Here is a 27,627-nt window from a genome sequence, read left to right as displayed (position 1 = left end):
GCTGGACATCAGACGCAGGACGTACTGAGAAAAGCCCCATACCCCAGCTGAGAGGACTGGGAAGGCTTCCTGGAGGAGGTGCCGTCTCAGCCGAAGACTGAAAGTGAAGTTGGGGGCTAGGAGACCTTCCAGGTCCAGCGACCAACATCAATGTGAATGGCCTGCCCCGCAGTCCAGGGTGGTGGGGGCGCCTCCTGGCCGACGCACTTGCTTCCTGCTCTCTCTGATCACAGGGGCTGAGGCAGACCAGGTGACAGCGAGGGGCAGGTGGGGGGGGGGCGGTGCTCCTGCTCTGGTGGCCAACGGCATCTGACCGGGTCCCTGCTGGTGATGACACCGCAAGTCCAGTGTGTCTACAGGTGGGCAGAGCCTGGAAGGGGCAGGTCCTGGATCCTTCCAGGGGCCACAGTGAGGGTGCGGCTTCCAGGCCAGCTCTCACCAGCTAGAGGCCCTTGAGCACGCCACGGAGGGACTCCTGCCCTGGTCTGGGAGGCGGGATGCCACGTGTGCAGACGCTGGGCACGGACAGGACCTGCACACAGACCCCCGGGTTAATGCGTGCTCGCCGGCACCGTGTCAGGGCCCTGGGACCCCAGTGGCAGCCCCCCTCCAACCCGGTGCAGTCCACCTTCCCACCCCCCCCCAAGCAGGAGGCAGGCGCAGAGCACCTGAGAGCTGAGAGGATTCTGTGATCAGAAGGTCCCACCGCCCTCCCCGGAGCTCAAGGCAAAACTCTGCCGGTTATTAAACACCAAAGCCAACGGATCTCCACCCCCGCACTCCCAGAAACACCTTTATTGCACTAAAAACAGCATTTATAAACAAACACACTTGGGAGAAGGTGTCTTAAAGATTTACCCACAGTCACCCTGGAGCACAAAGATAACAAATAGTGTGGGGCCACACAGAATGGCCCCCCAGAGGGACAGCAGGGCTGGGAGGTCAGGGTGTGGGTGGGGGGGGGGTGACAAGCTCCAAGCGTCTGACTCAGGGCAGGGTCCTTGGTCCACCTGCTCCAGCCCACGAGCCTGGCCCTGGGGGGTCCCCGGGTTCTAGAGGAAAGGGGAACCCCCAGCACCAAGAGCAGGGAGCATGAAGGAGCAGGCCTAGGACAGAAGTGGGGGGCAGGGAGCGCACCACAAGGAGCCTCAGCTCCCAGGGCCCCAAATTCTCAGTCCCAAAGTGCAAAGAGGAACAAGTGCTTTCCCTGGCTGTGGGGAGACTCCTTCGCCCTCCCCCATGCCATTTGGAAACCTAGTCAGGAGGGACAACGTCTGGGGGGGGCGCCCAGGACCCCAGGAGCTGCCCCCGTCCAGCCGTGCCTACCAGACAGCCCAGGACCAAGAGGCACGCCTGGCCTGGCCCGTCCCTCCAATGCAGCATTTCTGCTGGGTGACGCTGGGAATGTTCATGGACTACCTACCGTCCAAGGACCCGCAGACGGCCACGACATGGAACCCAGGCGACATGAAGGGGCACACCGGGGCCCTCCCCACCCGCCGGCTCTGCCCCTCCAGCCCACCCATGCTAACCAAGCCCTATTTCCTGCGGGAGGGAAGCCCAAGCCTCAGTCCCTGGCTATCACTTCCTGGCATCCAGCGGCCAAGGGCTGCGCAGCCTTGGAGGCGGCCCCCAGCCTTGGAGGGATTGGGGGGGGGTTGGGGCTGGGGTCTGCGCTCTGGGCCTGCTCTGAGTATAGCCCCCATGGTGGGGGGGGCTCCTGAAGGTGAGGTGGGCAGGCGGGGGAGGGAAGGGGCTGGAGAACAGCAGACAGGCTCCCGGGGCAAGAGGAGAGCCTCAGCCTCCGAGGTCCCCTCTCCACTCACAGCCCCACAGCCACACGGCCCCCCTCCTCCGCCCGCGTGGTGCCAGCTGGGGGCGCCTGCCTCCGCAACCCACTTTGCTCCAGAGCCTAACCCAGGTGGGGTGTCCCCTGCAGCGTCACGGGTGCCGTCGGCAGATCCCGGGCCTGGGACTGCTGTCAGGGGGGCGCAGGGGTCTGCTGGGCCGGGCCAGGGGGAGTCCCACACAGCCGTGGGAAACACTGGGCTCAGCCTCGGAACCGGCCCCTCCGGGCCTGTGATCCACTTGCACGGCCTCCAGGCATGGGTTCCTGGCAACCACCCTCCCCAGAAGACCCCTCTCCAGAAGTCTGAAAGCGTGAAGAAGCACGAACCACTTAGGGCACAGGGTCGGGGAGGACGCTCCGCGCTGCAAAGTGTCCCCTTCGTTTCCCTGGCGGCCTCCTTCCTCATCTGAAAAAACGGGCCCACGCGAGAGCGTTCTGGCCACGGTCGCCAGGAACCCCAGCACTGCCTGCAGCCCGGCCAGAGCCTAAACAGCCCCCCAGCCCCCACCCCGCCCCTCCCGGGCTGCTGGCCCGGCCCAGCCTCCTGCCCACAGGGACTCCGAGCAGGAGGGCAGGGAGGGCGGGGCCTTTACAAGAAGGGGAGCAGCGAGGTCAGGGGCAGCTCCTTCTCCCCAAGCAGCGCGTCCCGCTTGAGGCTGCCGCCCTTGTTCACCACCTTGACCCTGAGGGCCAGTTTGCGGACGCTGGCCGGCCCCAGGCCATCGAAGAAGAAGTCCTCATTGAAGACGGGGTGGTGGCTGTTCTTGATGATGGTGCTGCGCTGCTTCTGCAGCTTGCCGGGGACCAGGCACAGCCCCACGCAGCAGTTGATGGAGCGGGCGTCACAGAGGTGGTCGTAGAGGCCCTCGGCAGCCAGCAGGCGCACCCGCAAGCGGGCCTGGGCGGCCTCATACTCCGCGAGCAGCCGCACGCTGCCCCGGGGGCCCATCGGGACGGCGTGCTCAGCACGGGGCGCCTGGCCGGGCTCGGGCCCTGGCTCGGGGGTGGGCCTGCGGGCCAGGCGGCGCCGAGCCCTGGGGCTGGTGTCTGGAGCACTGTCCTCAGCAGACAGGGAGCCAGGCCGGCCCGCGGAGTGCTTGAGCTGGCTCACTTTGGCCTGGCTGTCCTGGGCGAACCCTCTCAGCAGAGACACGGAGCGCGACAGCAGAGGGGACCCGAAAGGGGAGGACTCGGCAGAGGACCCCGTGTCGCTCTCCCCGCCGCTGAAGTAGCGGCTGGGGCTCATGAGGGCCCCACCAGCCTCCCTTGGCACCCCATCGCCTCCATTGGCTTTGGCGCCCCCCCGACGGCGCCCGGCACCTGGGGAGCCCATCTGGGCCAGGGCTCCGTGCTCGCTGTGGAACAGGGACTCCTTACGCCGCGTGTGGGGGCTCTCTGCCAGCGTGGCAAAGCCGTAGGACGTCTGAGCCTTGGGCACGGAGGGCAGGGACATGGCGCCCTGGGCCTGGGGGTCAGCGTTGGTGGCTGCCTCCTCAGGCGGCCAGTCCTCTGCGCTCTCGATCTGGATCACATGCCTCGTGGCTGCCTTCAGCAGGCTCTTGCTCTCGGCTGCCAACTTGGCGGGCAGCCGGGGGCTCCGGGGGGCTCGTCGGGGTGTCCCTGAGGCCAGGCTCTGCTCTGAGGAGGTGGGGCCCAGCTCAGCCGGCCCCTCGGGCTCCGTGGGGCCAGCGGGCAGCTTGGGGGGTATGAAGAAGTCAGGGATCTTGTCGGGAGTGAGCACATTGCTGTACAGGGGCCCCTTGGAAGTCTTGTCTCCAGCCTCACTCCCAGGAGGGACGTTCTCCCCAGACCCCCGAAGACGCTCCAAGAACCACAGGTTGGTTTTCTTCATGGGGGCAGGCAGGGGGGGAGGTCAGGAGGAGCTCTGCAGAGTCTGGGAGGAGAAGCAGGGGTCAGGAGCTGTAGGCTCGCAGGGCCTGAAGGGGGGGGGGTGGCTCCTGGCACCTGTGCGGGGACCACAAGGACAAGGCCCTGGCCTTCAGGGAGCCCGCAGGGTCACTCAGGGCGTGTCGCGCCTTCCCTCCCCTCCCAAGAGAGATCGGGCTTAACTTCCCAGACGGTGTGCGCAGGGAGCGAGGTGGGGGCGGCGCTCCAACTCCCCGGTGGCTCCCAGGGAGAGCGGCCCCTCTCCCGCCCCCACCCCGTTTTAAGGATCTCAAAGCGCTTTCTAAACGGTCTGCGCTCAGTCCAAAGGGAAGACACACACGGTGTGTGCGCGGACCCCCGGGATGTCCCAGCCCCGCGCCCCCACCCCCCGCAGCTCCCACCCACCTGTGGCTTCGCCCAGCTGTGAGGGCGCAGGCACCCGGATGGGGGCTGGGACAGGAGATGAGTCGGGGGGCTGACGGCACAGCGAGCTGACCCCTCCCACCAGTTCTCCGCCCTCCAGCCCCCCAGACTCGGCTTGGGGTGGGGGCGGAGGCCCTCGCGGAGCCTGCGGACCGTGGCGGGGTTCCCGCACTCACCTGCCCTGCGGCGGTGGCCCGAGGCTGCAGGCGGTCCCGCGGGGCACGCCGGGGTCTTGGCGCGAAGGTCCGGGGCCCGCGCGGGGGACGCGGCCGCAGCTCCAGCACGGGCGGCGGCGGCGGCGGCGGCGCAGCAGGGACTCATTCACCGGCGGCGGCGGGAAACCGCCCAGCCCGGCCGCCGCGCCGCCGTATTCCTCCTAGTACGGCCGCGCGAGCGGTCCTCGCCCCGCCCCGCCCCGCCCCGCCCTCAGGCCGCCGGCGGCCGTCCCTCCGCGAGACCCCGGGGGCGGGTGCGCGCAGGCTGGAGGGCAGCCGGTGGTGGCGCCGTGTGGATCCTAGCGCTTGTGCGTGCGGACCCGCGAAGTCGGGGACCCCCGGTAGCCCCCGGCCCCTGCCTCGGTCCGCCTGGGCGGGGCCCGAGCCCACGCTCGCTTTGGGCCGTTCTAGGGAGGGCCGAGTCCCCAGCAACGAGGGGCGCAGCTGAGTTTGTCCGGAGCGCCTGGTCAGGGCCAGGCCCCTAAGCGCTCACAGCAGCCCGGTGGGCAGGCCCCACTGCTCCCCCCCCCCCCGGCCAGGGCGGGTCGAAGTGAGGGTCTCCTTCCAGCCCTAAGGACCCAGCAGCTAAGACACGGGAAACAGGTGTCCACTCGGCGGCGGCCCCCCGAGGAGCGGCCTGCGTGTTTATTGAGCAGCTGGTGGCAGCGGTCGCGGGGTCCAGATGACCAGTGGTTCCCAGTGCCAGCGACGCGGGTGGACAGGTACACAGGCACATTGTGAGTGTCGGTTTGGTGACAAACGGGTAGCAGGAAAATGTGATCTGAGGGGAGACGGGAGAGCACCCCACCACGCTGTTCACAGCTCAGAGACTGAGAAGTGTGGGGGGGGACCAGCTGGGACCCACCCCCAGGCCTGGCCATTCCTGAAACCACAGGGTCCCCGATCCCACCACTCTTGCCTTGAGCTCTGCCCACCTGAGCCTCTGCTTCCTCACCCCTGGCCCACCCTCCCAGCTTCCACGTCCCCTTCTGGACCCTAAAGCCAACCTGGTCCCGGTCTGGTCTTGATCTGCGAGAAGCCAGCAAATTAATGGGTTGCCAGGACTAACCCAAAGCCTGGACTTTATTAAATTATGATTGTCCAGGAGCCTCCTGTGTTCCTCTCACAGCCCCAGCTAGGATGGGGCCTGGTCTGGAGTGACCGCTGGTTCACCAGCAGAAGGCAGTGCAGAGGGGCAGGAGGAAGTGGGAGAGAACCCCTCGGAGTGAGGTGGGGTCTGGAGCTCCATGGTCCAGATGGGAAAAGCAAGGCTCAGAGAGGTCCGTGACCCGCACGGTCTGTCTCCGCTTTGTTCTCTCAGCAAACACTGAGCCCCCGTTTGTGTTGGGAGGACACTGCCACGGCCACCAAGTCCGACAGGGGAGGCAGATGCCAGTGAACGCCTCAGTTCACCTGGGCTTCCAGGAAGCGTCACAGCCGGACTGCACGTCCACTGAACCCCACCTCTAGCCATGATGAAGAGCGCCCTAGAGCACATATTTGGCTGATGCCCACTGCCCTGTTGGGCCATGGGCTGCAGGAAGGAATGCAGGAAAGCAGCCTTACCCCTGCTGTGACCCCAAGACACGGAGGTCTGTAACAAATGCCTGCCAGACAAGGGGATGAACTAGCACCACAGTGAGAAGCTGCGTCCTCCAGCAGCGCTCCAGCACTCGGTCCTGCAGTGGGCAGGAAGGCGGGCCTCCGAGGCCACAAACCACTTTCCTCTGTTGCATGGACAGGGACAGAGGCGTGCACAAAGGGAAAGTGATGGAGTCAGGTCTCGGGGTGGGGTGGGGGGCATGGCCGGGTTTTCTGGTGCCAAGCCAGCCTGGGTCCTGGGAGCTTCACTGCCCTCTTACCCGGTTGGGGCAGGGTCTCCTCCCTGTTGGGTTGAGGGCGGAGGCCTTGAGCTTCTTCTGAGCTGGTTCCCATGCTGCACAACCAGGGACCCTAATCTGGAGGGGCTCCCCTGGGGTTGGAACCCTGATGCCAGCACTTGCTGCTGTGTGATGGCTGGCAGGTGTCCAGACTTGTGCCTCTGTGCCCTGGGCACTTGGCCCCTGCACACCGCCTCCGGGTGAGGGTGAATGGGTGGCGACAGGGAGAAAGTTTACAGCAGGGCCTCGAATACCGTGCAGAGGCACTGGACGTCGTTTCTTGGATGCTGCTACTGCTGAGAAAGGAGGCTGGCCCAGCCTCAAAGGGACCCCAGCACAGCTGGCTCAGCAGAATCCCCTCGCCTGGGCCCCAAGCACATCACCTTCAGGGGCTGGGGAAACCGAGGCACAGAGAGACAAGGAACCTGGGGGGATGTCCCAGACATCTGCCTTAGGAGAGGCAGGGTCCAGGGCCCTGGCTCTGCCCGCCAGTTAGGTAGCCTTGTGCTCCATAAACAGGAGCCTCTCCCAGTCAGCAAAACCGACCTCCTCTGCAGAGCCCGGAGGCTGGCGGGTGCGGCATGGCCCCAGGACTGTCCCCACACCCCAAGCGGCAGCTTTCCTGGGATCAGAAGTGGGGAGGCTGGGGAGGGGCCCCTCCCACCCTAATCAGACCCCCTCATGCTGCAGGACCTTGGTCCTCCACCTCCAGCCCCCAGGGACCTAACCTTGTGGGAGACCGGAAGGACAGGGTGCTTCCCAGGAGCCAGGCTGCCCCTGGCAGCCATCAGCAAACAGCTCCTTGAGGAAGCGGGAAGAAAAAAGCTCCAATCCTGAGAAGTTGCCCTAACCCACGCAACTGCCTCCTGCCCTTGAAGAGGGACAGGAAGACCTCCGCCCAGCGAGGCACAGGTTAACCCACTGTGGAGGAGGGCCACTGTCCCCGGTTTCCAGATGGTGAAACTGAGGCACGGGGCAGTAGCCCAATTCCGGGAAGGGCAGCAAGCAGTCCAAGGCTGCATGGTGGCTGCCTCCCACCCCAAGGCTTCCTGAGGATGAGGCCGGCCCAAGGAGCATCTGTCAGCCGAGTAACTGAAGGTACCTGGGGGACCCCGCGGCAGCCAGGCTCACAGGCCCTATCACTGCAGGGGCCCCCCAGACCGGGCTCTCCCAGCTCAGAGAGCTGGACAGGGGAGGTGAGGGGGTGGGAATCCCAGCTCTGCCCCTCAGCCTCTGAGCCTCTGCTTCCCCATTTGTCAAGTGGGGAGAATGGGCGCACTCACAGGCTTCAGCAGGGGTGCTCCATACAGGCAGGCTTTGAGGGACGACCCAAGGGAACGAATGAATGAACAAAGTGCATTAGGACCCCTCGCGAGCCTACAAGTCTCCGAGACTCCCCTAGTCCAGAGCCCAGTGAGTTCTCCCAACTGCCCCCTATTCCTCTCCTGTCCCCAATGTATACTTCCCACTTAGGAATCCTATCTTTTCTGTGCTTAAAAGCTCTCCAGCGGCTGTCCCTGACTCCCAAGCTTCCCCCAGCCGTGTCCTCCACGCCACGACTCCGCTGACCTCACCATCAGCCACACAGGCCACCCTTCTGGTCCCTGATTGTGCTGCAAGCCACACACCACAGGGCCTTTGCACCTGCTATTGCTCCTGCCTAGAATGCTGTCCTCTTCCCTGGGGCCTCTCATCCTCCAGACCGTAGACTCTGTGTCATTCCCACCCTCCTGGATCTCCTGGGCTAAATTCCAGGCCTCCACCCTTTCCTGTTGTCATTACACACTTAGAGGGGATTTGCTGCTCATGTCACTCGACGGTCAGCTCCGTGAGGACAGATCGGTCTTGGTCCCTCCTGAATCCTCGCTACCCACCAGAGGTCCGGGCAGATATGGGGAGCCCAATGCTGGCATACCAAAGGGTACCAGGATGAGATGAATAATGGATGATGGGTGGACGGACGGACGGACGGACGGACAGAGACTGGCCCCTCCATCTCCATGTCTCTAAGAAACAAGGTATCAGAGTCCCCTTCGGCTCCGCCCTTTGACAGCTTCCCCCACCCCCCAGTTACAGACAGACTATGGGGGCTGCTGCTTCCCCAGGGTGTGGGGATGGGGCCTGCTGACCTCAGAAACCAGCCCCCAGGCACAAGTGTGGCCCTGGCAGGGTGTGCTGAGGGTCGGGAAGGGTTCTCTGGTATAGTCAGAGGAGGGGTCCCAGGGAGAGATGAGGTTTCTGGGGGGGAGAGCCCAGAAATCACGTGAGGGAAGGTCTGGAGAGGTGCTGGGGATACGCGAAGGCTCCTAGCGGACAGCAGTGGGGACACCTGAGAAGCCAGGCCACATTCGGGGCTGAGTTAAGAGCAGTCAGAAGAGGAAGAGCTCCTTGCCCAATGTTCTTCAAAGACAGTGGTCTGCAGCCCGCAGGAGATAAACCACGGTGCTTCCCTGGAGAGGACCAGGCCGGTCTGAGAGAGGAGTGGGGTTGGAAACAGTCCTGAGGGCAGGGCTGCGGCTCTGGGAGCGCCTCCTCCCCCACGGGGACCCACCCCCAGGGTCACACCCTCCCGGGACAGGAGGACACACCTGTGCCTTGCTTTCCACCTGGGAGAATGGCCTGGGCCTCCCAACCCGAGGGCCCCTCAGTGTCCATTATCCCCACATGTAATTACAAACAGACCCAAATGTCCAGTCCAGATGGACAGCTGGGCGGACAGGGCCCTCATGACCGCCCCCCACCAGGGCGGATTGTCCTGGCGCTGCCCGGATGTCCCCCACCGTCCCAGTGAGCCCTGAGGCTCCCCAACCCCAATGCCAACGTCCACAGGTGTCCCGGCCTGAGGACCCAAAGCCCCTCAATTCTTCCCCATAAAAGACAACTGGGCACTGATTTTTCAGGTGGAGAAACTGAGCCGGTCAAGGATGGAACCCATCTTTCCAGGGAGGTGAGCTGAGGTCCCTCTGGGGAAAGAGATGCTGCCTCCTGGACCCAGCGGGGACCCTGGCCAGGGCTGGGAGAGAAAGCACTGTTTCTGTGATGTCTTTTCTTCAGAGATGAGAAAAGGTTCTGTCTTTGGTATGGACACCCTCACCCCAGGCAGAGGGTGGAGGCAGGCAGGGTCAGTAGAGAAGGGGGTCTTCAGCCCCCCATCTCTTGGCCTCACTGGCCTAGCCCAGGGCCGGCTAGAGGAGGAAAATCCAGAGGCCCAACCCGAGGAAGGAGAGACAGCGGCGGCTCTGCCTGACCAGGATCCAGAGCCAAGGTGAGGAACCCGTAAGGCCTCGACAGGGAGCGTCTGCAGAGCAGGACAGGAGCAGGGCCAGAGCACCATCACCTGGGCACGACAGAAGAGGAGAGGTCAAGGGTCAGCTGCGAACCACCAGAGACCCAGGTCCAAGTGGCCCCCCCAACCTCAGGTGCAGGACCCAGATAGGGCCCTCAGGCTGAGGGGCCAGGGTGGGGGCTCAGCTGTGCCGTGTTCTTGCTGTGTGACCTAGGGCAGGGCCTTCACCTCTCTGTGCTGGTCCTTTCTCTGCAGAATGAAACTGCTCGGAACCAGCTGGGACTCGGGAGTCCTGGGGGCGCTGAGCACCACGCCTGGACACAGCCACTGCGGCTTCAGCAGCCACTGTGGTGGCCATCAGCACTGCTTTTCAGGTCACACACCCCTTTGGGGACAGAAGGGAAGCGTGTCTTAGCCCGACGCGTGCCCACTCCCAGCCCCTAGTGCCCGGCCCCAGACTGGAAATCCCTTCCGTGTCCGCAGCCTCAGGCCCAGCTGGGGACAGGGAGGAGGGGGAAGGGGCCCGTGTTCTCGGGGACTGGAGAGCAGCCCAACTGGGTGGAAACTCCTCTCTGCTGAGCTCTGGGGGGACCCCCACGACCCTCTTCTCTTGCAGCCCCTCCCCCCGCAGCTGAGCCCCCAGCTCCCAGCTTCTCAGATCCCAGGTCCTACCACGCCCTCCTCCCTGTGGACGTCCATGCGGCCCGGCTCAGCCACATCTTCTCCTGCCCAGACCACCACCCACCGCACCCAGAGGCCCTCGTCTCTCACTAAAAGGTCCTGGAATCACCCCGACCTGCCTGTCCCCCCCCAGCTCAAACCCTCCCATGGCTCCCCAGCACCAAAGCCAACGGCCAAGCGTGTGCCTCTCCATTTCACCCACCGATCTGTGAACGCCCCCCAGACCCAGGCCGCCCTGAGTCCTTTCTCCGGGGTACAGCCACCTCCTCCAGAGACGGTTTATCACCAGTGAGACCCAGAGTTGCCTAGACAACTCAGCAACCCCAGTCCTGGGCATAGACCCGGGAGCCATGAAAACACACATCCACACAGAGACGCAGCCGTGCCGTTCTGAGAGGCATCATCACGTAACAACCAAAACGTGGGAACACCCAAATGTCCATGGACACTGAATACATGAACATGTGTGCGTCCCTGCGAGGGAGCGTCCCCGGCCCCAGCAGCAGCGAGGCCCCACATGCCCGGGGACAGAACCCGAGCCCACGGCACTTAGGGAGGGAACCAGACACAGGCGGCCCCACGGGGTGTGAGTCCCCACGCGTCACACGCCCAGAACAGGTTCCTCCACGGACAGGAAGGGGGGCTTGTGAGGTCCGGGGATGGGGGAGTGGGGGGAGTGACTGCTCATGGGGACGGGGTGCCTTTCAGGATGATGGAATGTTCTGGAATTAAGTAGAGAATGATTGCACTTCTTTAAACCCACGAAAAACCACTGAGTTGCACACTTTAAATGGGTGAATTCTTCTGTAGTCTGCGAATTCTTTTGTAATTTTCAAAATGAGAAGACAACTGGGTGAATGGGTTAGTGCTAGGGGCCTACGGGCAGGTACACACCTGGCTCAGGGCTCACCTGGCTCAGGGCTCCCGTCTAACCACACCACGCAGATGCAGCTCACTCTCCGCAGCCACAATGGGCTGCCCGCTCTGCAGGTGGTAGTCGATCAGATGGCTGATGCTCTCAAAGAGCACGTCCTTGGTCCGCACCTGCCCAGCCAGAAGCCTCAGCGTCAGCACCGCCAGGAGCCTGTGGAGAGGCCCACTCACCGGGAACCTGCGCTCCCACGGGCCCTCCCCGGGGGTCTGATGCACGCTCAAGTCTGAGAACCACAGCTCAGAAGCTTCCGTGGAATCAGACTCAGAATTCTGGTGTCGGGCTCCAAAACCACAGGATCCTGGGGCCACCCCTCCTGCAGCAGGTGGAACGGAGGCCCCAAAAGGGACGTGTTGATGTCCCAAGCCCTGGAACCTGCAGCTGGGACCTTATTTGGAGATGTGCTGAAGTGAAGAGTCTCCAGATGAGTGTGTTCTGGTGGCCCCAAAGCCAACGACTGGGGTCCTTGCAGGAGTAGCAAAGTCGGACACAGAATGCAGGCAAGGCAGAAACCAAAGGGCTGTGGGGAGCAGGGTCCTCCCCGCCAGGCCTCAGCAGGAGCCCGCCCCATGACACCTGCATCTCAGACCCGCAGCCGCCAGAGCCAGGGAAGAAGACCCCAGCCTTGTTGGAACGACTCCGGCGGCCACTGTCTGGCCAGGCACTCCCAGAACATCTTGGGAACACCTAGCAGAGAACCACCTGTTGCCTCTTGGAATGAGAAAACCTGAACATCAACATGAGTGAGGACTGGACCCAGCCCGGACGGGAACCCTCCGGCCCCCTGCTTGGTGAGCAAAGCAGGCTCAGAAGGCACACTCCTGGGCCCTGTGGCAAAACCACCTATTTCTCTAGAACTGGGGTTGGGACCTGGAGTCGGCCCTTTAACCAAGTATTTGAGGAAGCTCCCAAGTTTCTGGAGCTTTAGGAGTTGCAGACCCTATCTGGTAGACCCACTTAGCAAGAGGGAACGGGGCCCAGGAGGTTCTAAGGTAACAGTAGAGCCACACAAGGGGAACTGAGAACAGGCCTCACAGCCTCGCCCCCACCGCAGAGTGTGACCCCCTCGGAGAGACAGAGAGCGGATGGAGCTCCCAGGGCAGTTCTGAGGCCCCAGCTGGATGCCATCAAAGCACCTGGGGAGACCCTAACACCCCAGGCTCCTTCCCCTGGGCAATACCCTGTAACCCCAAGGCCCTTGGACGCTGGAAAATGCTTCATAAACCCCAGAACTCCTTGTAAACTGAAAAGTGCTCTGCAAACCCCAAAATGCTTTAGGAACTGTGGAATACCAAGCAACGGTACGAGGCATCCTGTTTCATGTTCCTCAAGGAGAGGGGAAAAATCCCAGCAAAACTCTCATGCCGCTCAAAGGCAGACTTAAAAGACACAGACTTCGGGGCGCCTGGGTGGCTCAGTGGGTTAAGCCTCTGCCTTGGGCTCAGGTCATGATCTCAGGGTCCTGGGATGGAGCCGCCCAGGGGGGCCGCTGCTCTGCCGGGAGCCTGCTTCCCCCTCTCCCTGTGTCTGCCTCTCTGCCTGCTTGTGATCTCGGTCAAGCGAATAAATAAAATCTTTAAAAATAAATAAATAAATAAATAAACACGCAGGCTTCAAAGGCGTCAAAGTGAGCGAAAAGTGCACCTCCAGTCACTTGGAGACCCCAGAACTCCTTGTAAATGGAAACGTGCCTGTGAGCCTTAAAACACGCTGGAAGCGAAAACATCGCATTTACCACTCACAGACCTCACTGTGTGAACGCCGCACAGTGCGGGCGGCCCGGCCGAGGGACGCGGTGCTTTGGAAGCCCTGAAAGGCCTTGAACCTGCAAAAGGCCTCGCAACCCCCGAAATGCTGGGCGGACTCGGGGACCCTCTACACACACGACGACCCGTGTTACCGCGGAACCGCTTTGTGACTCGGAGTCTCCTGGTCACGCGAACAGAACCTGCACGCGGAAAGGCTCCGCGACTCGGAAAATCCGTCATGAAACCCAAAGGGGGCTGGGGTGGGCGGCCAGCGCCCCGCCCGCCCCCGGCCCCCTGCGGACCACCCCACTCCGGCCCCGCCCCCAGCCCCACCTTACCACGCCCTCGGGGTCCACGAGCAGCAGGTGCTTGGGCTGCCCCGCGTGCATGCCGGTGAGGACGTACTGCCCGGGGTTGGTGACGCTGTCGCGCACCAGGAAGTCCCCGTCGGCTCGAAGCAGCCTCTCCGCCGCCCTTCGGCTCATCTGGCCGTGGTACCAGGGCTCCTGCCGCAGCTGCTCCTCCGTGGGGGCGATGGGGGCCCGGCGGGTGGGGGGGCTGAGCCACTGGTCCTCCGAGGGAAGGGGCGCCGCCGCCGTGCCCAACCCCACAGAGCACTCGTGCAGCTTGAGCGCATCCTCGAAGGGCCCTGCAGGCGAGGACGATGTGCAGGAGGCAGCGGCGGGCGGCTGCCTCCTGCGGGAGGGGGAGCGGTCAGGGCTGGGAGGGGAGGGGAGGGGAGGGGTCTGGGCTGGGAGGGGAGGGGAGGGCAGGGCTGGGCAGGGCTCCTGGGAACCCAGCGTCCAGGGCATCAGACCTTGCCCGCCTGCGTCCTGAGGGTGCTCCGTGTGTGTGCTGGGTGGGTGTGTGCGTGTGCCGGGTGTGTGCCAGGTGTGTGCTGGGTGGGTGTGTGCGTGTGCCGGGTGTGTGTGCTGGGTGGGTGTGTGCGTGTGCCGGGTGTGTGCTGGGTGGGTGTGTGCGTGTGCCGGGTGTGTGTGCTGGGTGGGTGTGTGCGTGTGCCGGGTGTGTGCTGGGTGGGTGTGTGCGTGTGCTGGGTGTGTGCTGGGTGTGTGTGTGTGTGTGTGCCGGGTGTGTGCCGGGTGTGTGCTGGGTGGGTGTGTGCGTGTGCCGGGTGTGTGCTGGGTGGGTGTGTGCGTGTGCCGGGTGTGTGCTGGGTGGGTGTGTGCGTGTGCCGGGTGTGTGTGCTGGGTGGGTGTGTGCGTGTGCCGGGTGTGTGCCAGGTGTGTGCTGGGTGTGTGTGTGTGTGTGTGCCGGGTGTGTGCTGGGTGGGTGTGTGCGTGTGCCGGGTGTGTGCTGGGTGGTGCCTTCTTCACTGTCCCCTGGGGTCTAGTTACGTGGGATATTCTCTCGGAGTTTTAGGTGTATGCAGATAAAGAGCTGCTCTCTCCAGTGTGGACGCCTGCTTCGTCTTCCTGTCTCGTCCCCTCGGCTCACTTCCCAGCACGTCCACCTCCTGTTTCACTGACTGCCGGATGGCCCCGGCCAGCCCCCACTACAACACCGCGCTCCCTGCAACAGGGCACTTGGTGGCACGAGGGAGGCTGGCGTTCCTCTCTCCGGCACCCCCCAGACAAGCTTCTGGCCTCTGCAGAGGCTTTCTGAGGCTCCTGGCCAGCACAGTGCAACACCAGACAGGCCATTCGCCCTCTCAGAGCCTGTCTTCCCCTTGTAGAACTGCACGTGGGACCGCACAGATCAGAACCCCAGCCCTGACCCCGACCCTGGCACAGCTGTGTCCTGTGCCCCCACACTCCTTCCCCCCCTGCTCCTCGGGAACCCCTCCTGCCTGACTCCTCTGCTGGTCCAGGTGCAGCTGGCCCAGCCTCCAGCCAGCAGGACGCTCGACCAGGCCTGGCCCGTCCACACCTGCATCCCACCATCCCACTGACCCAGGCGGGACAAATCAGACGCAGACCAGGATTTTCAGTGCAAGGCTGGCCGGGGTTGCTGCATCATCGTGCCCCCTAAGGGGACAGCCAGCCGCAGAAGCTCCCACGGGAGCACCGCCTTTCCCATCTGAGGGCCGCGGTGAGCCAGCAGGGGCCACGCTTTTAGTCCCCTGACTGGTGCACGGTGGGTGCTCAAGGGACCTCCGCTCGGGCCACATCAGTGGTGGGGGAGGGGGCTTGGCGGACTCTGGGAAGGAAGAAATCTCCAGCTGGCTTGGTTGGTTCCTGGGGATCTCCCACTAGGGAGGTGTCCTGAGGAAGGGACGTGACCCTGCGTGGGCCAGCACGGACCCAAGAGCCCACGGTGCTTGTGGAAGAGGATGGCCTGGTGTTGTGGCAGGTAAGGGGGCTGTTTGGACACAGCCTCCTCCATCAGACGGAGTCCTCTGTCAGGCCAGAGTATCCCAGAGGGAAGTGAGCAAACGCCCCCACCCACTGTTCACTCTCTCCTCACGTGCTTAGGCCTGCCCCAGCGGACTGGGGCCTCCCACCCAAAGGAGCGGTCTCCCCAAGGGTGCCTCCCCCATCAGGCCAGGATTCCCAGTGGAAGGGGTCTGGGCCCACTTCCTCAAATGATGGAGGAGCTAAAATACCCTCATCAGGCTGAGGAGACCCTGAGGGAAGGAGCTAAGCCTCCCCCCCCGGAGACGGAGGCATCTCATAGGGAAGAGGGGCCTGAGCCTCCCCCTCATACCAGCCACTCAATGCCCTTCCCCACAGATTGGAAACCCCTACAGAGAGGAAACTGGGTCACCCCCAAGAGACTTCAGAGTCCCAGGGAGGGGGGCTCAGAGCCTCCCCCTAGGGAGTGCCCCCACCCCACCCTCACCAACTGGCAAAGTCCCAAGGGGAAGAAGGCTGGGCCGCCCCCATCAGACCACTGGTTGCTAGGGGCACACCTCCCCTCTCCGGCTGGCCTGCCCCCACGTACGCATGTCAAACAGATCCTTCTTGGGGCTGTCCTCCGGCTGCAGAACGTCCGGGGTGTCCAGACCCTGCGTGTTGACGTATAGGTGGTCCTCGTAGTCTCTGGGGCCCCTGGTGTCGGCCTGCACGTAGCCGTCCCCCGGCGGGCCTGGGGAGCACAGGAGGAGTGGAGGGTCAGCTGCAGGAGCCCAGGACCCGAGGAGCAGGAGGGATCACACAGGGAGCCCCATCGCCACCTGCCGCCCTCCAGGCACCGCCTGGAGTGACAGACCGCAGGAATGTCCCCCCAGGGGCTTCGAGCTCCAGAGGGCACCCCCAGGCAGGGACACTGCCACCAGGCAGGACAGTAGCAGAAAGCCCCAGGCGTAGGCTGATGTGCACATCCAAAATCTAATCCCGATGAAACTGGTCCACAACACGCAGGTCGCCCGATAGTGTGCCTGTACTATTTTAGGGTTTCCTTTCTTTTCTTAACTGTGAGTTAACACCCACAGAGCAGCAAAGTTCTCCTTCCCTGGGGCCACTCAGATTCTGCCAGACCCTGACCAGGCCCCTGGCCTCAGCCACCGGCCACCGTGTCCCACCAGGTGCCGGGGGCGGTCTGCTGGGCTGAGAGGTGGGAAGTGGCATCTGGGGGCCGCAGTTTCCTTTTCTCACATCTGAGCAAGGCTGAGCTTCTCTTCCTAGGGTCAAAGGGCATCCGCGTGTATTCTTCTCAGAACTGTCTATTCCTTTCTAAACGTCACTGTTTTTAATCCTTGGCAGAGAAATCATGATTTCAATGCACTGTGCGGCCACAGCCAGCCCGAGAGCCCTACGGTTGGTAATACCCGTCATGCCAGTGACATCTTTGCCCTCCGGGACATGTGAACTCACACGCCAGCCCCATCTGTCCTCTGTGGACATGGGCAGGTCTGCTAACCTCTCTGCGCCCCCCTTCCTCTGTGAAATGGGGTGCTAGGGCTAGATCCTTTATAAGCAGGGCTGAGGGCTACAACCTTAGAACAGTATCATCAAAGTTAGAATTCAGGACACCTGGGGGACTCAGTCAGTTAAGCGTCTGCCTGCAGATCAGGTCATGATCCCGGGGTCCTGGGATCCAGCCTGCATAGGTCTCCCTGCTCAGTGGGGGGCCTGCTTCCCCCTCTGTCTGCCCCTCCCCCGCTTGTGCGCTCACTCACATAAATAAATAAGTAAATACTCTAAAAAAAAATTATGATTCAGTTTGAGGACTGATGACGTGTGGGTCCTGGGTGGCTGATATAGGCAGAGGGCAGGTCTCCTGGTCTGCCTGGAGAGGCACAAACTCTTCCAGCCCACCACAGCCAGAGCCGGCGGAATAAGCCTGGGTGGCAGGAATCCAGACCGAGAGCCAACTCCTGGGCATCGGAGCTGGGGCACGAACACAGCGGTAGGAGTTCTCGGCTAGACAACAGGGAAGGGCGTAACCAGAAGCAGGAGCATGCGGAGGCTTGGGGCTGGGAGACGCTGGGGAGACGCAGGGCAGTCAGACCAGGTACGAGCACCTGCAGGGCGCCCAACAACAAAAGTGGCCTTTAAACACCATGCTAGGAGCGCCAAAGACGCCCAGATTACCGGGAAAGATCTACAAACAACCCCAAACCCAGCACAGATGTTCGTGAGGCTGCGGGGGAAACAGGCAGCTGCAGCGAGGCTGGTGGGCGGACAGCCCCGCAGCCTCGGGCGTGTGACAAACACTGTTCCCCGCCGTCCCCCAACCTCGCCTCCGCCACACAGCCGCAAGGCCCTCCGTGCCCGGCAGGAGGGCCCGCGCGAGCAGAGCAAGCTGAGCTGTAGGGCCTGGGCACGAGCCCGCAGCCCTATGGACGGACGCCATGGTGAGCAAGGACCGGCACACCTCGAGGGCCAGCACCTCTGCACGTCACACCGAGTGTGCAAGGACACACTCCTGGCTGCAAGGGAAAGGCAGGTCACTTCCAGCGACGTGTAATGAGGTGAGAGGCTCACAGGCTGAAAACGCATCGTTTCGTCAAAACAAAAGTCCACGGTACCTTGATGGGTGCCCGACGACGGGACGTCCACCCAAACGGAAGAAGCAGCCACTCGGGGGACGGGCCCTACTGGGAACCCTAGCCCACCTCGTGCTGTCCTCCCCGCACACACCTGGAGGTCCACCCACACCTCCGGGCCGAGCAGCGGCCAAACAGAACAAGGGTGAGGACATGTGCATGGACAGGCGCGGAGCGAACCCCAGGGCGGACGGCTGCGTGGGGAAGCGAGCTGGACAGCGAGCGTGCAGAGCCCCCACCGTCCGTGAGATCGTGGAGAGTGACACGCGCCGGGGAAACGAGACCAGAAGCGAAGGACAGTGGTGGCCTGCGCGGGCAGGCGGGGAGGCAGACGGGGCAGGGGTGCCCAGCAACGTCTCACCAAGTGCACTTTCACCCCAGCATTTTGAACCACGGGAATACAGCACCTCTGCCCCAAATGCAACGAAAGTGGTCTGTGCGGAATAAAAAGAAACTGACGCCGATGACCCCAAGAGCAGGGAGTGAGCGCAGTCTCACAGGGCCAAGTGAAGAGAGGGCAGGGGCGGGGCTGGGGCACCTACCAGCACTTGGGGCGCCCAGGTCCCACGGCAGGCTGCACGTGTCCCTTCGAGCAGGAGATGCCCCCTGCAAAAGACGGTGAGGGTCCTCCAGCCACATGCAAGCCCCCGTCCCTGGGCCCCACACCGCCCTCCCCAACCCTCCACGCACTTCCGCCGCAGCCTCAGCTGCGCTCTGCACCTTCCCGCCACCTGCCGCATTCTGTTCCTTCCACCTGGGTGCCCTTCCCTGCACTGCTCTCCCAGGCAACTCCGATCACCCGTCAGGGCCGGCCCAAACGCTGCTTCCTCCTGAAAGTCCTCCTGACCCCCGAGTTGGACTCCCTGTCATAGATCCCTGGTACCGCCCCGGACACCCTTTTCATGGCCCTGATGCGACTGTGGATACGAGAATCCGCTCAGGTTCTGAGGCGGGAGTAGGGCCAGACACCCTGTGCGGTTTGGCCAGGGAAGGGAGGAAGGCCCAGGACCCGCCGCCGCGGTCACAGAGAAGAGAAAGAGAAGGCGACGCTGGGGTTAGGCCCGAGAAGTCAGCGCCTGGGGACAAACCCCCGCAACCCCCCACCCCTGCTGGCCCAGCCCATGAGGGCCAAAGGGGCTGACCTGGCTGAGGGCCCCGAGGGCACTGGGCTGAGTCAGGGCGAGCCTGGAGTCCACCAGTCCGCCCAGGGGCGGCTCCTTCCCTGGGATGCTGTTGTAGTAATTGTGTTCCGATTCCTCCTCATCCCCCCAGGCCGAGTCCTCTGGCCTGGTCAGCCTGGGGACAGACAGCAAGCGGGAGCACAGGCAGGAGCCTCAGGGCTCAGGGGCAGAGAGAATGATGACCCCCAAGAGGGTGCTAAGGCCTTGCAGCTGGAGTTCCTGGCTCTGGCGCTCCGGGCTGGCTGTGGGGGGAGCTACGTGCTCTTTCCCACCGGGGTGCTGTGAGCTCCCCAGCGCTTCTGCTAAGCCACAGTGGTCCTCGCTCTGGCGGGTGGGGGGGACACGCTTGCCCCACGCTTGTACCCAGAGCCAGTCCCGAGGTTAGGGTGGCAGTGCTGACAGCCCTGCCCTCTGGCCCTGCGGGTCCTGAGAGTAAAACAGGGGCAGCCACGGGAACCGGCCCCCAAACCCCCCGCCCCTGCAAGGCCCGGGAGGCGTGCACATGTGTGGGGCGTGAGCCCACAGGGACAGGGTTCCAGGCACGCGGGTGAGGACTCCCACAGCCCAGTCTGTCCCTGCGAACTCCGCTCTTGGAAACGGCTCACACGGTTTACCCACTACTTAGTCGGGCAGTTGGCTACCTCGTGAGCCAGGCAGCTGAGCACAAGGCTCTGCGATCCAGCTGGCTGCCCACAGGCGGCGGCCCAGCAGCTAAGAATGGATTTTTCTGTTTTAAGCCACAGAACTTTTCAATGATTCAGAGAACAGCAAAAGAACAATGTTTGGTGACACGTGAAAGCGACATGAAGTCCAAACTTCGTGTCTGTAAACAGACCTGCTGGCCCTCAGCCCGGGACCCCTCGAGACACCCCCACGCCACAGCGGCCAGGACAGGCGGTCCGGCCGCACAGCCGAGAGCATGGACCCTCTGGCCCTCTGCAGAAGTGGGGGCCCCCGCCCGGAGCGGCTCCTCAGATCTTTGCCTCAGCCAGCCGGGGCAGAGCAGGTGCATTCGTGCCGGGTTCCCAGACGAGGGGACAGGCCCGGCGGTGGGCCACGAGCCCACGGGGCGCACGGAGGAAAGTCGGGACAGAGCAGAGACGGCCCCCAACGCGGAGGAGGCAAGCACGAGGCCCGGGTGCCTGGCCTCGGTCAGGGCACACGCTGTCCCCGGGAAGACAGGACAAGGCAGGTCTGTACCTTTCCGGGGCCACGACCACCCGGGGGGGGCTATGCAGGTACTGTTTGAAGCGCAGCTCGAAGGCTTGGCCCACGGTGCTGATGACGCTCTGGGCGACGCCCCCGCAGCACTCCAGGATGTGGCAGGCTGCAGACAGCGGCACGTTACGGGGCATCCGTCGGCCTGGCCCCTGGGGCCCCCAGCCGCCCCCGCCGGGACCTCACCTCTCTGGTTGATGGGATCCTTGGCTACATAGGCTACATAATCCGTCATGTCCTGGAAAGAGAGCGAGCACAGGGCAGGGGTCAGCCCGGCCAGGAAGCCGCCCCCGAATCCAGCGGTGCGGGGGCCCTCTTCAGGGAACAGAAGGGGCATGAGTCCACCCCCGGCCCCCGGCCTTACCGTGTCGCCGCCCGACGCGAAGGAGATGGACTGCATGTGGTGGTTGGCAATGATCTGGCCGGAGAGAGACATACGTGGTCACAGGCCAGGGCCACAGGGAGTGGACCAGAAATACACCTGGATGGGGACGGCCCCCGGGGCAGGGTGCAGAGGTCACGCCCACCCCCAAGCATGCGCAAAGGCACCCAACACCCACAGAAGCACAGACACGCACCGTCACACACAGAGACACAGACACACTCCGCCCTGCACAGATGCCCCCACGGGGACAGGTCCAGAGACACAGCCACTACCACATACACCGGGACACACTCAAGCCCTCTCCACACCCTGACATGCCCCGCGTGGGCCTGCACAGCCACACACATGACACCTGGGGCCCCCGGATCATTGGGCACACCCAGGGCCACCTCATAGGCAGAGACCCAGGCAGGACCGCCCCAGGCTCCAGGGTCCACAATACCCACCCTGTGCTCATTTGCATGCTCATTTGCATGCTCATTTGCATGGGCTGGCTCATCTGCGGTTCACTTATGCATGCGCCCTCATTTGCATGTGTCCTGTGTGCACATCTGCACACTCGTTTCCATGCTTGCTTGTGTGCTCGCTTGCCACCATCCATGGCTGTCCTGAGTGCTCAGGTGCCTCCATGACCCAGGGAGCAGTCAGTGGCTCCCCAGGTCCGCCACACACAACCTGGCTTGGGTTCCGTCCCTCCGAGTGCCCCCACAGCCGCACATCCCAGCACTCTCCAGGGTCACGGTGCTGTCTCGCCAAGTCCCGAGGCTGTGACTTCTCCACCTCTGTCTCCCCACAGAGGGCCTCTGCCTGGGATGTCCTCTGCTCACCTCCTCCCTCCCAGCTCACCTCACCACCTCTGGGAAGCCCTCCAGGATGCCCCCGCTCCATCACAGAGCCTACTGCACACCTACAACATCCCTTGCCGGGCCCCATGGTCCTTTTTAGGATTTGTAATTATTCTCTTGGTTTCCACCAAGACTCCAAGCCAGGGCCCTCCCCCAGGCACTGCTGACCCTGCGTCCGGGTCACTCTCTGCAGGGGCGTGGTGGTTGGTGGCAGCCCCGCACTGTGCCTGCCATGAGGGCAGCTCAGCTCCTGGCTCCGGGTGGGTTCTCTGCACACCCCAGGTGACCACATCCACCCGCGGCTCTGCACCCAGCACCCCTCCAGCCTCCCCCAGAAGCCAGGGCGGCCCTGCAGCCGGCGACACCCACCTGGCGCGTGGCGGGCACCGAGAGGTTGAGGCCGTCGGTTGAGATGCTCACAGCGATGCTCATCCCGGCGAAGCGCAGGTTGCTCTTGCCCAGGATGGAGGCCAGCGCTTTGTTGGGGGCCTGGGGTGGGGATGGGGCAGGGGGCAGTGCGGGGCCTGCAGGCTGGCTAGCTCCGCGCCGCTGCAGAAGGCGGGGCTGCGGGGGCAGGGGGGCGCTGGGGCGGGGCCCAAGGTCGGCCACGCCAGCCCCCACTGCTCCAGCCACGCCCACCAGTACCGCTCAGGGACCGGGAGCCCCTCACCCACCTTCTTCTTCCAGGAGCCCCGGATGCCAGGCACGGCCTCATGGAGCCGGTTGATGGCTTCCCTGCATGGGGGGAGGGAGGAGGGGGCTCAGTGAGCTTGAGAGGGGGTGGGGCGCTTGGGGAGGAGGCAAGAGCTCGCAGAGTGTGGGGGTCAGATGCCACGGGCTCTCAGGAGGGAGGGAACCTAGGGCTCCTGGAAAGGGGAGGAAGGGACAGAGCCCTGGATCAGGGCTACTGGCCCCCACCCGGTGCATGCCTGCAGACCCGCCCCCCACACACCACCCTGGGTTCTCACCCTCTGGCGCCTCCCTTCTCAGTGACCAATGCATCCCTGGACCACAGCCCAACGTTAGACCACAGCACGCAGACAGGGGATGAGCACAGGCCCAGAGCCTGGACCCCAAGTTCCGCGTGGCCACAGGCCCGTCAGATCCCCATCTGTGGCTTGAGAGGGTGACTCTGCTCTGGACTCCCCCAGACAATAAGCAACAGACCGCTGGGAAACAGCCAGTCCCCCAGGGGGCCAGGACATCACGGGACCCCGAAGGTCAGACTACACCGGGCCCGGGAAAACTGGTGCCACAAGAACAAACCCGACCCTTGCATCCAGCCGGCGGGAAGTTGAACAGAGCTGCCACCTGGAAATGGTCCAGCAGCTCTCCAAACAGCGAGATGTGGGGTCAGCATACAGCCCCCCACAGCCGGGTGACACACCCAGGAAAAAAGGAAACACAATCCACACAAGACCTGTTCACAGCAGCTCAAGTTGTGATAACCACTGACACCCAAGGGTCCACCGACTCGTGAACAGATACACAGGCCTCCCCCATGTGCAGGAGCGTCCCGGCCCCAGCAGGAGCGAGGTCCCCACACACGGCCCCAGGGACGACCCTGAGCCCACAGCGCTCAGGGAGAGAACCAGACACAGGAGGCCCCACGGGGTGTCAGTCCACGTATGTGACACGTCCCGACCAGGCTCCTCCACGCATGGGAAGGGGCCTTGTGGGGGCGGGGGATGGGGGAGGGTTGGGAGAGGGGGTGACTGCCGATGGGCACAGAGCCTCTTTTTGGGCTGATGGAATGTTCTGGAATTGGGGAGGGAGTGGTTGCACAATCCTGGGGAGAAACTAAAACACATCGGCTTGTGCACTTTAGCGGGTGAGCTGCTGACACGTGAATGACGTCTCAGCAGTGTTTTCCTGTCTACAGCCAACAGACTAGCTCAGTGCTCACAGGCAAAAAGATGTCTCTCCCCTCGGGCTCGGCCCTGGCTGGACCCAGAACTCTTCGTTACTGTTCCCAGAAGCTCAGAGCACCATGAGATCACTGTCTCTGCCCCAAAGACAGCAGGGACCACAGAGATGCTGTCTCCGCCCTGGACAGGCTCCCAGCCCGTCGGCCCTGACCCCAGTCTTAACCAGGAACGATCCAGCACCCGCAGGTCCCACACACTGCAAGGGACCAGGCATCCTCTCTACCTGAGAGAGAAAATCCAGGGTCTGGGGAGCAGGGGCCTCCGGAGGGCAGGACAGAATGGGGACTCAGACACCACGCGCCCCACCCCAAGGCCATTCCAACTCCTGGCCACACTGTTGCCCAACCCGGGTGGCAGGAGGGAACCTCACCGTGCCTCTCCTCCTGGGCTCCCAGGGCAAACTGTCTGAGCCACCTCCGAAGCCTCACATCAGCCCTCCCCAGCTGCCCCGAGCCCCTGGCCCCACAGCGGCCGGTCTCCGAGGCTCACCTGGTCACCTGGGTGCGGGTGTTAAAATCCAGAGAGCGCATGGAGCGGAGGATTTCAATGCAGCCCATGTACTGCGGGGAGAGAGAACGAGCCGTTAGCAGGTGGGCCCCTAGCACCAGCCCAGACGGGCCCGGGGCAGGGGACAGGTGAACCCAAGCCTTTCCTCCAGCACGTGCTGCTCTCTCTCCTCTCCCCCCACTGGGCTGCAGCCCTGCCCCATGCTCAGCAACATCCTGCCCTGCTGCCCCAGGGCCTTTGCACCTGCTGCCCTCCTTGTCCCTCAACTCGCAGACGGGTTCCTTCCCCATCTCGAGGCTCAGCAGCCACATCCTCGGAGCCACCTTCCCGGACGCTAAGCAAGTGCTTTCCGGAAGCTGACTGATCCCTCCAGGCACAGGCTGGGCTGCTGTTGGTCCAACTGTCTGCTGTTAGTTCTCGCTTTCCGTTCCATGGGGGCATGAGCCCAGGAGGGCCAGGAGCGTGAGCAGGACGGCAAGGCTCTGGCTCACACTCAAACCCCCACACCCAGCACAGGGCCCGCAGGCAGATAGGGAGGAAACCATCTGGACCATGAAACCCAACCCTTGGACTGTCTGGACCTTTCCAGGGGAAGTGTGCCAACCCCTGCCGAGGCCGCCATCCCCACAAAAGGGGGCTTCCGAGTCTCCGAGAGATGACGCTGAGGGACAACAGGGGAAGAAACAGCGGCAGAGCTCCCTGACTGCTTCAACCGCTGCGAGAGGAGGCCGTCGGGGACCAGCCCGGGCCGGAAGCCTCATTCCGGCCCGCGTCTGGGTGCTGGGGCGTCTGCCGTGCTGCACCGATGGCCTCATGGCAGCACCCCTCACCGTGCGCCCTGGAACACGCGTGTGCAACCTCCAGAACAGGCAAACCCCGGAGACAGAAAGGTGGCCGGCAGGTGCCAGCAGCTGGGGGAGGCGGGGTTCGGCGCTAATGGGAACGGGTGTTTCTGGAATGACGGAATGTTCTGGAACCAGAGAGTGCTGATGGTTGCGTGACCTTGTGAATGTACTAAATACCATTAAAGCATACGTACACTTGGAAAAGGGTAATGGGGGGCACCTGGGTGGCTCAGTCTGTGGAACACGCCACTCTTGATCTCGGGGTCATGAGCTCAAGCCCCCTGCTGGGCCCAGAACTTACTTAAAATAAAAGCATAGAATAGAACAGAACAGGATAGAAAATAGTTAATGGGTAACTGTTGTAAATGTTACCTCAATTTTTAAAAAATCACAAATTCACACACACTTTGACCTTGAAACTTCATTGTAGGACTTCACCGCACAGATACAACAACCCAGGGGCTGTGGGGGTGTGTACCAGTTGGGGTGTGGGGCAGCCCATGTCCTGCCCTCCACGGGGCTCTGAGCCTGCAGGACTGGAAGGGGAACAGGCGGGCAGGTGTGTGCTGCCAGCAAGATGCCCTGGTGGGTCAGCGCCCGCCCACTCCCTTTTCCCCCAAGCTGCCCTTCATGCTGGCCCCAGGGGCTGGCTCCCCATGCCTGGCCCTCCTCTGTGCGCCCTGCCCCCCCCCCCAGTCTTCCCTCAGGTACACCTTTCGCACACACCCTCCTGTCCTGCTGGTACCGGTAGCACTGAACAAATCAGCTAGAAGTCAGAGACATCCTAAATCTCAACACATCCAGTGTGTCAGATTCAATACATGATCCAGTTCAACTGGAAATGCCACTAAACAATGAATATTTTCTTAGTATAAGTATGTCCTAAATAGTTCGTGGGACATACTTATACCAAGAATTATTGGTGTTCACTGAACTTTTCATTTAACTGGGTGCCCTATATTCTTGCTAAATATAAACAAATCATGGTTCTTGGAATGCAAGGGTATGCATTTGTAAGAAAGACAAGAATTTTTTATGTATTTATATGAGATTATCTCCAAGGTCCCTCATTAAGTAGCAGGAACAAGGTGTAGAACAGGGGCCATGGTGAGTCATCATTCACATGCACAAGGGGTCAAGGACAAACACGTACACACACGCATGTATATACTGTGTGTGTGTGTGTGTGTGTTTGCTCGAGCACAGATGAGTGATTCTAGCAGGTTATAGTGGCTGCTTCTGGGAGAGAAACCTCATGCTATTGACAGACTGTAAAACACAGTCATAAGCCATTCCTCCCTCATCCAAGCCCTAGGGGTGGCCATGGAACATTGTTTGGGCCAAAGAGATGTCACCAAAGGTGACTCAGTCAAGGTCTAAAGAATCACTTGTGCCCTGGATCTTGTCCCTCACGGGTCTCAGGTACCTGAGACACGGCCAGGCCAGCCTGCTCCATGAGGACAGATACGTGGCCCATCACCATCATCCCAGCGGTCACTGGCCCATCGCCACGTGAATGAAGAAACACAAGAAATAGTAAATGTTTGTCGTCCTGCACTAGACTGTGGAATGATTTGTTACATGGTGAGTGCTAACTGAGATAGTGACCCGAGGAAGCGCAGGAGCAAGCCGAGCAAAGACCCAGGCAAAGGGAATGGCAAGTAGCAGGCACAGAAGTGAGAACAAGCAAGGAGAGGCCACAGACTCACTCCAGTGCAGCTAGAGCAGAGAATCCGGGAGCAAAGAGAGATGACAGGACACAAGCAAGGCACCAGGGCAGGGATGATGGGCTGGGTTTCATGCTACGTACACTGGGGAGCCATGAGAGACTTTTAAGTAGGGAGTGACTAGATCTTCTCACCTTCTCTTGGGTGGACGAATGGTTGGATGGATGGATGGATGGACAGATGGACGGATGGATGGATGGACAGATGGACGGATGGATGGATGGACAGATGGACGAATGGTTGGATGGATGGATGGATGGACAGATGGACGGATGGATGGATGGACGGATGATGGAAGGAAAGGTGGATGGATAGATAGAGGATAGATGGACGGATGGACTGATGGATGGGGGATGGTTAGATGATGGATGGAAAGGTGGATGGATGGAGAGTTGGATGATGGATGATGGATAAAGGACAGGTGGACATATGATGGGTGAACAGAGAGATGGACAGATGGATAGGAGGAGGGACCATGGATGGACGGATGGATGGATGGACGGATGGGCGGATGATGGATGGAAAGACAGACAGGATGGGTGGACAGATGGACGGATGGGTGGATGAACGGATGATGGATAGACAGATGGACAGACAGATGGGCATGGCCTATATGCCAGGCATGTGTTAGACAACTGGGTCCTCACAGGGAATTTGTTGCAGTCCCTGACCCCAAGTGGATTTTCTCACTGAGGGGACAGCTTTGGTGGGACGCTGGCTGCCCAACAGGTCTGTTCCCTCTAGGTACGGAGTCTGGGCCGTGGGTGTCAGTGTTCTAAGCCCAGGATGAAGGGTTCTGATTCCCATACCACCCCCAAGCTCACCCCAATTAATGTCCGGTCCTCTCTGGGAGGCTGAAATGCTCCAGTGTGCCCCCAGTCCCTGCTTGGCGAAGGGTGGGGAGCACGACTTACTTGTGCTGGAAAGATGGGAGCTCCCAGAAGGAATGCAGCGGGGGCACCCCGGAGGGCTGGGAACAAGGGCTGCAAACTCAGATGCCAAAGGGGCCAGAGAGGGGGGAGGCCGGCAGACGGCCAGGGCGGGCTCCTGCACACGCAGACTGTCCTTACTGATCACACATGACCTCTGTCAAGGCACCGTCCCCGTGTCCCTGCGCCACAGGGACAACTGTTAGCCCTCAGG

The 27,627-nt window shown here is 62.5% G+C and overlaps 2 protein-coding genes across 9 annotated transcripts in view; both read right to left on the bottom strand.

Moving 5' to 3' along the window:
* Window positions 1-780: 780 nt before the first annotated feature.
* C2CD4C (C2 calcium dependent domain containing 4C) lies at window positions 781-4,491 on the bottom strand. Its single transcript, XM_045088279.1, has 2 exons — window positions 4,336-4,491; window positions 781-3,743 (listed from the first exon to the last, which is right to left on the bottom strand). Exon 2 carries the CDS (start codon window positions 3,699-3,701, stop codon window positions 2,439-2,441), a length of 1,263 nt encoding a protein of 420 aa, XP_044944214.1. The 5' UTR covers window positions 3,702-3,743; window positions 4,336-4,491; the 3' UTR covers window positions 781-2,438.
* A 489-nt stretch (window positions 4,492-4,980) lies between these two features.
* Window positions 4,981-27,627, bottom strand: part of SHC2 (SHC adaptor protein 2) — a 32,214-nt gene continuing 9,567 nt past the window's right edge. Inside the window, exons 2-15 of one of the 8 annotated variants that reach the window (XR_006609067.1) lie at window positions 23,895-23,965; window positions 22,152-22,212; window positions 21,847-21,966; window positions 20,612-20,665; window positions 20,434-20,485; window positions 20,230-20,356; window positions 18,991-19,144; window positions 18,391-18,454; window positions 15,802-15,945; window positions 13,239-13,549; window positions 11,132-11,265; window positions 8,170-9,591; window positions 7,538-7,569; window positions 4,981-5,155 (exon numbers count right to left, since the gene is read on the bottom strand). Coding sequence is in view for 2 of the 8 variants with exons in the window: in XM_004778142.3 (XP_004778199.1) it covers window positions 11,137-11,265; window positions 13,239-13,549; window positions 15,802-15,945; window positions 18,391-18,454; window positions 18,991-19,144; window positions 20,230-20,356; window positions 20,434-20,485; window positions 20,612-20,665; window positions 21,847-21,966; window positions 22,152-22,212; window positions 23,895-23,965; window positions 24,156-24,353 (1,485 nt within the window). In the remaining 6 variants the exon portion in view is untranslated. Of the gene's footprint in view, window positions 9,592-11,131; window positions 11,266-13,238; window positions 13,550-15,801; window positions 15,946-18,390; window positions 18,455-18,990; window positions 19,145-20,229; window positions 20,357-20,433; window positions 20,486-20,611; window positions 20,666-21,846; window positions 21,967-22,151; window positions 22,213-23,894; window positions 23,966-24,155; window positions 26,685-27,627 lie in introns of those variants that run through there. The other 7 variants (XR_006609069.1, XR_006609066.1, XR_006609065.1 and 4 more) reach the window with 7 other exon arrangements.

The sequence above is a fragment of the Mustela putorius genome, unplaced genomic scaffold, assembly GCF_011764305.1.
Source record: "Mustela putorius furo isolate JIRA1106 unplaced genomic scaffold, ASM1176430v1.1 tig00000095_pilon_pilon_pilon, whole genome shotgun sequence".
Taxonomy (NCBI): domain Eukaryota; kingdom Metazoa; phylum Chordata; class Mammalia; order Carnivora; family Mustelidae; genus Mustela; species Mustela putorius.
Note: the sequence above shows the minus strand (reverse complement) of the source record. Positions and strands in the feature narration are given on the sequence as shown.

Coding starts and splice junctions, on each gene's coding strand:
- C2CD4C (XM_045088279.1), bottom strand. CDS start 3,701: ATGAAGAAAACCAACCTGTGGTTCTTGGAGCGTCTTCGGGGGTCTGGG.